The sequence below is a fragment of the Glycine max genome, chromosome 20, assembly GCF_000004515.6.
Source record: "Glycine max cultivar Williams 82 chromosome 20, Glycine_max_v4.0, whole genome shotgun sequence".
Taxonomy (NCBI): domain Eukaryota; kingdom Viridiplantae; phylum Streptophyta; class Magnoliopsida; order Fabales; family Fabaceae; genus Glycine; species Glycine max.
Window position 1 is genome coordinate 25,571,623 of NC_038256.2, and position 9,950 is coordinate 25,581,572.

At 32.0% G+C, this 9,950-nt stretch overlaps 1 protein-coding gene across 2 annotated transcripts; it reads left to right on the forward strand.

Moving 5' to 3' along the window:
- The first annotated feature begins 3,748 nt into the window (after positions 1-3,748).
- On the forward strand, positions 3,749-8,611 carry UR2 (uricase-2 isozyme 2). 2 transcript variants are annotated; one of them, XM_006605215.4, is made up of 9 exons: positions 3,749-4,029; positions 5,250-5,276; positions 5,372-5,464; positions 5,657-5,732; positions 5,926-6,035; positions 6,962-7,053; positions 7,286-7,459; positions 7,618-7,708; positions 8,274-8,611. In XM_006605215.4, the coding sequence occupies exons 1-9, from the start codon at positions 3,820-3,822 to the stop codon at positions 8,355-8,357; spliced, it is 957 nt and encodes a 318-aa protein (XP_006605278.1). In that variant the 5' UTR covers positions 3,749-3,819; the 3' UTR covers positions 8,358-8,611. The 2 variants fall into 2 exon arrangements, with proteins under 2 accessions (XP_006605278.1, NP_001235948.2); NM_001249019.2 differs by lacking the exon at positions 5,250-5,276 and having other exon boundaries at positions 3,768-4,029.
- The last annotated feature ends 1,339 nt before the right edge of the window (positions 8,612-9,950 follow it).

The window sequence follows — 9,950 nt, forward strand, 5'->3', positions numbered from 1 at the left end:
ACTGACCACTTGAGATATTTTTTTCCCTTTTCCTTTATACAAAATATTTCAAAGGACTAACCGCCTGAGATATCTTTTGTATCCCCCTCACAGAGAATTCAAGGGACTAACCGCCTAAGAATTCTTTGTCCTAACACATTGGAGGGTACATCCTTTGTGGTACAAGTAGAGGGTGCATCTACTTGGGTTGTTATACTGAGAACAAGAGAGGGTACATCTCTTATGGATCAGTTCAAGTGGAGGGTACATCCACTTGGTTGTTCAAAGAGAACAAGGGAGGGTACATCCCTTGTGGATCTTTGGCTTGTAAAGGATTTTACAAGGTTGAAAGAAATCTCAAGAACCGTTGGTTGCTTGGGGACTAGATGTAGGCACTGGTTGTTGCCGAACCAGTATAAATCTTATGTTTGTCTTCTTCTTCCCTACACTCTTTAATTTCCGCTGTGTACTTTTAATTGCCGCTTTTACTTTTGGTTAAGTTATTGTTTATGTTCTTTACTTTCTTAACTAAGTAGTAAAAGCCTAGTTAAATCTAGTAACATTAAGAAGGATAAATTTTTTAATTATTCAAGACACATTAATAATTAATTCAACCCCCCTTCTTAATTATTCCGGGGCCACTTGATCCAACATTAGAAACCTTATACCCAGAACTATGATACTTCAAGATTCCACTTTGTTGTTGTATCTTTGTCTTTGAATCAGCTTTTGGTTGGGTTTGTTTGAGAGAAAGTGTGGCTAAGTAAAATTTTTTTCATATTAATATGCATCTCTATGTTGTTTTCTTGCAGAGGGAGTTCCTTCACCACTGCATCGATATTCATTGCTAAGTTTGTTTTCTCATTTTTTTTCATTTACATCTTTCTTATTATTACAGGTATTTCATATTTGTTTTTAATTTCCCTCAACTTCATTTAATGGATTTCTTGATGTTTCAAAGTAGACGTTTCAGTTTCAGACGCATGCAGTGGCGGTAGCAAAGAGAGAGAACGGCATGGCCGCGCTTGCTCTGGTGAAAATAGAACAAGGTAGAAACAATAGTGGAAGCAAATTTTGTGTAATGATAATGTTCTTACATTAGCACTTCTAGAACTTTCATTTAGTTGATTTAACTTTAGCAAGTGTGTTTATTTTTTATTTATTAATTTGTTAACTTATTATATATCATTTTTAATGTTTTATTTTTTATCAACATATGCAAGCACCAATGGCCTATTTTCTCAATCTACTCAGTTGGATCACACATCACGATCGAGTCCAAAGGTTTGATTAATTTTGAGTTTTCATGGACATTCTAATTCATTATTTATAGATTGTTGATTTATGCAGAATCCAGCAGCCACGGCTTTAGTTTGTTAACGAGGTAAATTTCGGGCTATAATAAGGTGAAAAAGAAAAGGACATTGAGAAATACTTGAATGCTGTTTGCATTCGAGTATATTATTGATTTGTACATGGTTAGTTAATATATTATGCTTTGCTTTTCATGGAATTGTTAGGCTCCGACTGTTTTGATTTTAATTTGTTTTGTAACATTGGGGTATTTGCCCGTTCTTGAGATAATTAAAGGGATTGGACAATTGGTGACTATTTTAGTTTTTATTTTTTAAAAAATATTTTGGGAGTTTTCCATTCTTGAGGATTTTAGATTATTAAAGTTGATTGGTTAATTGTGAGTTAAGTTTTTAAGAGAGAGCCACTGAAAAAATAATTACTTATATTGTTGTAAGTAAAGCGTATTGATTTTTTACATTGCAATGATAGCATTTTCTTTTTAGTTCCGAGCTTTTGGTTGGTTTTCTAAAGTTAATTTTTTGATACATCAAATGGTTTTTTATGTTTGACAGGCTTAAGTTTGTAATTCACTGCAATGGTAAGTTGATTATATTTTTATGTGCAAAAACATATACATCATAGAAAAAACAATAATTGAGTATTTGAGTTGTAGTTCCTAACATCGTTTCACATCTTATTACAGATTAGCATTTAAGAGGGGCATAATAAAGTAGTAATATGTTGTTGTAAATATTTTAGACGGCAGATTGGTGACTATTTTTGTTTTTATTTTTTTAATATTTTGGGAATTTGCCAGTTCTTGAGGATTTTAGATTATTAAAGTTGATTGGTTAATTGTGAGTTAAGTTTTTAAGAGAGAGACACTAAAAAATAATTACTCATATTGCTGTAAGTAAAGTATATCGATTTTTACATTGCAGTGATAATATTTTATTTTCAATCCCCAGCTTTTGGTTGGTTTTTTTAAGTTAATTTTCTGACACATCAAATGGTTTTTGATGTTTGACAGTCTTAAGTTAATTAGCCAAATCATCTGTTCAATTCGTTGGAGGCATTGCTTCTGCATGCTTACTCCCTAGCTCTTGAACCGAAAAGAACCCTTTGAGGTTGAGTTTATTATATCTTTATGTGCAAAAACATATACATCAGAGAAAAAGCAATAATTGAGTATTTGAGTTGTAGTTGCTAACATTGTTTCACATCTTATTACATATTAGCATTTCAGAGGGGCATAATAAAATAGTAATATGTTGTTGTAAATATTTTAGACGGGATAATTATAGAGGTAGCTCAACGTTTGAAATAAACATTGTTTCACATCTGATTGAAGTTTCAGCGTTTGGAATAAAGCTTTTAGAGCTTCAGCAGTTTAAGAAATGAAAATTCTCTATTAATATTTTTTCTTCTTGGTTTTGGGGTAACTAATTGTAATTATATTTTGTTTTGTTATTTGTATTAGCTTTTGAATCTTAGCTTACCTCTTTGGCCTTAAGAGAAATCCTATATTTATCCTACAAATTCTCATTCTCACTATTATTTCTATTTTACTCTTTTTTCCTTTTTTAAATTTGATTTTGCTCTATTTGGCAAGATTCAGTTCCAGATGTATTTGTCTTCTGATTAAAGTTTCAATATTTGGAATAAATCTTTTAGAGCTTCAGCAATTTAAGCAAATGGAAATTCTCTATGAATACATAAACAAAATTGAGTTCAATGTGTTTCTTATTGAGTTTTGTTCTTGGTTATCCTGAAGTCCTTTCTAATAGTATTTGATCCGTCTATTGCAAAACACATTTTGAGAGAAAATTCAAAGCCTCTGCTAAGTATCATCCATTGCTTTATGTTTTTGCCCTAATTTCATACACTTTGTAATGGGGAAAAGTCTCATCCTGGCTGGTTGATTGTGAAATATAATGAGTTAGACGTTATTTTATACTCCCAGTATAAGGTCTTCTATATTATTTTTATTATGTAACACTACTTCCATTTTATAGGACAAATATATTATTTTGATTGAATCAATTGTTATTTGATGTAAAATGGGAGACCTCTGTATTTTCAGTTGGAGCTTATGGATCATATAGCAGGGGATGACTAATGGACATGCTTACATGAAGCTCATTTTATGTGTTTACTTGCTACACCATTTATGTGCACAACTGAATATTTTTATTTATGTGTTGTATAGCATGGTTCCTCAACTCAATTTATGAATGTGAGGCACATATAGTGAAGAGTATTTTGTTTATCACATTTTGTTCTTTTTCTATTTTAATTTATTGCAATTTCTAGATTTTGAGATATCATATTTTAATTTTTATTCATTTTGTGTATTTGTTTCAACGATTATTGATGGATTTGCATTTTAAATCAAATGGTAAAAATCGGGGGAAAGTAAAACCGGCAAACACGGCCTTGTCCTCACCCGATACACACACATATAAATAGGGCGAAAACTCAATAGTTAACTCAAACATTCTTCAGTTCTAAGAAACCTTAAAAAACAAGTAGTGTTCCGAAAAGATGGCTCAGCAGGAAGTGGTAGAAGGGTTCAAGTTCGAACAGAGGCACGGGAAAGAGCGCGTGAGAGTGGCGCGCGTGTGGAAGACGAGGCAGGGGCAGCACTTCGTTGTGGAGTGGCGCGTGGGCATCACTCTCTTCTCAGACTGCGTCAACTCGTATCTCCGCGATGACAACTCTGACATCGTTGCTACTGATACCATGAAAAACACAGTAACAACCTGAACCTTCTCAGTTCTCACCCGCTATTTGTTTTTCTCTTTCTTTCTTTCAATTTTTATTATTGATTTCTGTTTTTTTTTTTTTTTACCGTTTTACTCTGATTGGTGATGGCTTCGTTTTCATAAGTTGTACTTGATCTGAGGTTTTATTCAATCCCATTTTGACTTTTTTTTTTTCTGGAGTTTTGTCGTATGGAGTGATAAGTGTAAATTGATAAAGGAAAACTGCATTTAGGTTTGATTTAAAATGGATTAGTTTTTTTGAACCACCCTAATTAAGATTTTTGACATTTTGTTAGGATCTTGATATATCTCCACAAATTTTGGTCATTTGGGTCAGATTTGAATTGCTTTAATTTTGATCATGACACACCCTTGTTTTGTTTCACACCTTTCACTACAGAGGAGTGAGTGAAATTCATCTTTTTATTGTATTTTTGGGTGTTTGGAGGAGAGAGGCTGAGCGGTGCAACTTGAACTTGTTTGCTCAGTTCATGATCATTACTCATTACTCAATGAGTTTCACTGCTTGAATTTTTCTAATTTTCTGCAGAGAATCTGAACTCTGCATCTTGTTGTGCAAATGAAATCAGGTGTTTGGGTTTGTGAAGTATAGAATAGAATTTTGATTATTCAGGTTCTTCAAAGGGGCTGAATAGAATAGCCAGTGATTGGGAGACCCTTTTGATCTAAATGTGTGCTCCTTACTTGAGATCTATTTTGAATGGTTTATTCATATTAGTTGAATTTCAATATGGGGGTTTATTATGCTACTTGGGAATTGATTGGATTATAGTCAAACATGTTTTATTGCAAATGAGACTCACCTGGCTATTCCTGAAGCATTGGTATTTAACCATGCCGAATGACGTGGTGTGGTCCATGTAGTTGACCTCACCTAGCGAAATAAGGCTTTGTTGTTGTTTTTATTGAATGTTGGTACTCACCTGGCTAATCAAAATGCTTTTATTGTGCTTGTCTTTCATGTGGAACTTATGAATTTTCATGAAGTGGGTAAACTTTGACATATCAAAGGATGTAGTGCACCACTCAAGCGGAAATATCTGAAACTAATATGATATTTTCCTTGTGCCAAAGACATAGTAATAGGATTTAGTTTGAACTTTTCAGGGTTAGATCATATATATAAAAGTAAATCCTATTTTCTTGTTCTAGTACATGTTTCTGTGAAGTTGACTTTATCCAGAACAGGAAATGTTTGCCTGTGGTTGTGTGAAGGTAACATATCATTTACTACTAGTTCATTTTCATTTGGTTTTTATTCACCATTGTCAGTTCACTGAGTTTTGAATTTTTAACTAATGTGCCATTAGGTGTATGCAAAAGCAAAGGAATGCTCAGACATACTCTCTGCTGAGGACTTTGCTATTTTGCTTGCTAAGCACTTTGTATCATTTTACAAGAAGGTTGGTGACTGAAAATCTAATATCAATCTTGAGATTATTTGTAATTTTCTTCTCTTTATTTGTTTTTGTTGTTCCTTTATCTTGCACTGTGTTTTTTCTTTGATCTTTTTTAGGCTAAGCATTTTGCTTTGAACTTTGTTTTATCTGAAATATATGCTACTTGATGGAAAGAAAATTCTTGCTTTTCTGTAGGTTACTGGTGCTATTGTGAATATTGTGGAAAAACCATGGGAGCGTGTCATTGTGGATGGTCAACCTCATGAACATGGTTAGTCAAACTATAATACACTGTTGTAACTTGCTTGTTTTAGAAGGTGCTCACATATATGGCAGTCTCTGTAGAGGGTCTGCTTTTGTTAGCCTTTGTACTCAATTTGTGTTGCAGTTGAAGATTCTTGATTTAATTATAGTTATAGTTTGTTTCTTTTCTGTCCTCAAGTCCTTGGCTTTGTTTGTGTTAGGTTTCAAACTTGGGTCTGAGAAGCATACAACAGAGGCAATAGTACAAAAGTCTGGTTCACTTCAGTTGACTTCTGGTATTGAAGGATTGTCAGTGTTGAAGACAACCCAGGTAAGCTTGCTATATAGAAACAAGTGCTTTGATTTTCATGTGGTGTTTCCAATTTCTGCAACTCTATTACAGATGTTCTCAAAACAATATGTGGTTGTCGGTACGAGTGGCATGATATAATTTTAAGCTTGAGATAAATGCTTTAAAAATGTGACCATTTGCTCAAAAAAAATTCTGCACACATCATTTACTTATAGTAAATGCATTATACATAAAACATGGGATTGTAACACAGGATGACTGATTCTGCATTTTATATAATTTATTCATAAATACATAGGAAAGTAACACAAATAGGCTGAGTACTTTTAAAATCACAACTTGTATTTAAACAAACTCTATTGAAAATATATAAATTGCAACTATATCAAGGCTTATAAAGTATTGTAGATTTTTAGTTAAAATCAGTATTACAGTACCATATGTATGATAATGATTCTACCAAAATTTTCACTTGTGTAGAAGATGAGGTTACTCAAAATGATTTTCAGTAAAATAAGAGAGAGAAAATAATTTCTAAATAACAGAAAGAGCAAAAGACAAAATCAAACAAATAAAATGGCAATGCACTTCAACACAAGAGTCTAATTCGAAAGCTGCTGCATTACCTGGCATAGCATCGCTACACCCCTTTTTCATATTTTTCATGTTGAAATTTCCTTGGTGCTCAAAGGGTGAGGAGGATCATTCTTTTATTTGTAGTTCTGAAATTGGTTAAAGAAGAAGTTACATATCTTCATGGATGATATGAACTTGTCCAGATGGTAGACAAAATTAAACTGTTTGGGTTATGGAACTTGTAAAATTTGCATGAGCATATAGATTCATACACAGCATTTATTAGAGAGCTGGTTTTCTGCATACTTAGAAATTACAAGTTGATGTTCAAGTTTATTTATTTATTTATTTTTGTGACATGGGAGCAGTCTGGTTTTGTGAATTTCATAAGAGACAAGTACACAGCACTTCCTGATACCCGTGAAAGGATTCTGGCAACAGAAGTAACCGCACTGTGGAGGTAACTTCTGTCCCCATATAATTTAAAATGGTCCCTTAATCTTATGGAAGCCAGTCCTGTTGGCATAATTATGGTCAACTTCATTACAATTTCTAGAAAATTTTCTTGTCATTTATTAATTGTAAAATGAAAGAGTTCATATAGCATCATGGAGGTAAGGAATTCAAGACTGAAAAGTTTTCTCATTGATCATTACACCGGTATTCTTTAACCTGGATGTGGTTGTTTGTAGGTATTCGTATGAATCACAGTATAGCCTCCCTCAGAAGCCATTTTACTTTACAGAAAAGTATCAGGAAGTGAAAAAAGTTCTGGCTGACACTTTTTTTGGCCCACCAAATGGGGGAGTCTATAGCCCATCTGTTCAAAACACACTCTACCTGATGGCAAAGGCCACACTGAACAGGTTTCTCACTGTCTAACTCACTGCATGTGTACAAATCTATCTACCTCTCTATTGTCTCTGCATTTCACAGCCACTTTTAGTTTTCCCCCTAAATAACCACAAGTTTAATGCATGTGTGATAATCATAGAGGGAGTGACTATTGATTTTTATGCTTCAGATTTCCTGACATAGCTTATGTCAGTCTAAAGATGCCAAATCTTCATTTCTTACCTGTCAATATCTCAAACAAGGATGGTCCTATTGTGAAGGTATTGATTCTTTTTCCTGAAAATCTTGCAGAAGTTAGTGGACCCCATTATGAAGTCTTAATTGATGTTCATTGTTCACCATTTGACTGTCCTTAGAGCATTTCCAATGATGAACACAATTAGAGATTTTAACTCCTTTTTAATGGGTCTTACCATGTTACATCAGTTTTAAGTAAGATTATAGCAACTTTTTACGCCAATTATGAAATTGTTTAAGAACTTAAATTAGGACTAATAATTTATTCCATATTTTTATATTTCTTTAAAATGGGTTGTAGAGGTTACCTCAATTATTTTTTAATGGTTTACAATCGGTTCTCATATAAGAATAGTTCTTACAAGTAGCATCCACATCATCTTCTTCCAATGTTGAACCTAGTTAAAAGCAGATTCTTAACTTTAAGAACCCACCTAAGAGCTACCATTGGAGATGCAATTATGTTGAAACTTGAAAGTATAAGTTGTTCAAACGATTATCACATCAATCACCTAATGTGTTCTAAATTTTAGAGTTTACCTTTTCTTCAATATCTTACAGCTGTTAATGATACTGATGCTTATGCAGTTTGAGGATGATGTGTACTTGCCAACGGATGAGCCTCATGGGTCAATTCAAGCTAGCTTGAGCCGCCTTTGGTCAAAGCTGTAGAAACTGCAGAAGCTATGGTGCTCATCCCTTCTGTGGTGGATTGCCAGTGCAGCCTAAAATACCGAACCTGGCCTTAGAGATAGTGCTTTCCATTAATGTGTCTTGTAATTCTGGTTTTTGTCATCGTTGTATTTGTTTCGTGGAGAACTATTATGCATGAATAACTTCCAGGAGGGATATTCTGCAAGTTACACCAATGTTAAGTTTTTGATGTCCTAAATTCCAATAAATTCCTAGTGTCCTTATTATGGAAACTGAATTATGTCTTACTATGACGTTGATGCAATGCTTTTTTATGGTCATACTCATACATTATAGTCAAGATTTATAAACCCAGAGTTGTCACCAAACTGGTAAAGACGTGGTTTATGGTTTAATAACCAGTGAGCATAATTTGATATATATTTTTAACGCCACTGTTTTTCTAGCACTTTTTGTAATTGATAGAAATTTATTTAAAATCATTAATTTTTGTGTCACTTTTAAATCAGAGAGAAAAGTCTTTAAATGAAGAGTGAAATCTATCAAAATTAATGATTTAATAAATTTTTACTAATAGTAAAGAGTGTTAGAGAAAATGTTGTCAACGTTTCTCTAAATTTATTTAAAATCATTAATTTTTGTGAGTGTCACTTTTAAATTTAATAAATTTTTATTAATAGTAAAGAGTGTTAGAAAAAATGTTGTCAACATTTCTCTTATTTTGAAATTTATATAATATACGAAGTAATAAATTTAATTATGTTTCATGTCCTATATTTAAGAATAAGATAAAGAAAATAATGATAGAAAGGTCCAATAATAACACAAGAAAGAAGGTAACCATTATATTGCATAATTTTTTAGAGCTTTATATTGAATAATGAATGAAATATCTAATCTTATATAAAACCTAAATTGAATCATCCCGTTTATTGTTTAGAGGTACACCTTATGTGTGGATTTGACTAGAAATATTTTGTTTGAATTAAATTGTTTTTATAAAATTTTATTCACATGAGTTTATTATGAACATAACTGTTTTTGATAAAGTTAGTTGATGAACTAGCTTGCAATTTATAAGCAGGTAAAATTGACCACCTTGAAAGTTTATAGATTAACTTTTGAATTAAAATATTTGATATTGTTAGAGTAGCTGATGTTGATAAATGTAAAATGATATAAGAGAATATATTAATACAACTTTTATATGCATTCTGTTTTTGTTTTGTAAATAAAAAATATTTTTAGGTAATTATAGTTTCAGTTCTTTTTATGAATTTTAAACTATTTAACTTTTTTAAATATAAAATATTTTATTAAAAAATTCAAAATAGTAAAAAAGTGTATTGAAAAAAATTAGAGAGGGCAATATAAAAATTGTTACTTGTTTTATTAATTTTGTAGCTCATTTTTTCTCTCAGTAATATACTTTGGTTTCTTTTCTCTAATTTATATTTTTTTTCTCTCTATTTTCTAACATATCTTTGTTTTCCCCTTGATTTCCATAGGTAAAACAACATGTAATAATTAATAACTAAGAATGAGAGAAGCCTAAGTGATTCAAAGAGTTTGTTAGTTTGAATTGTTCTTTGTACAATTAATATGAAAAAG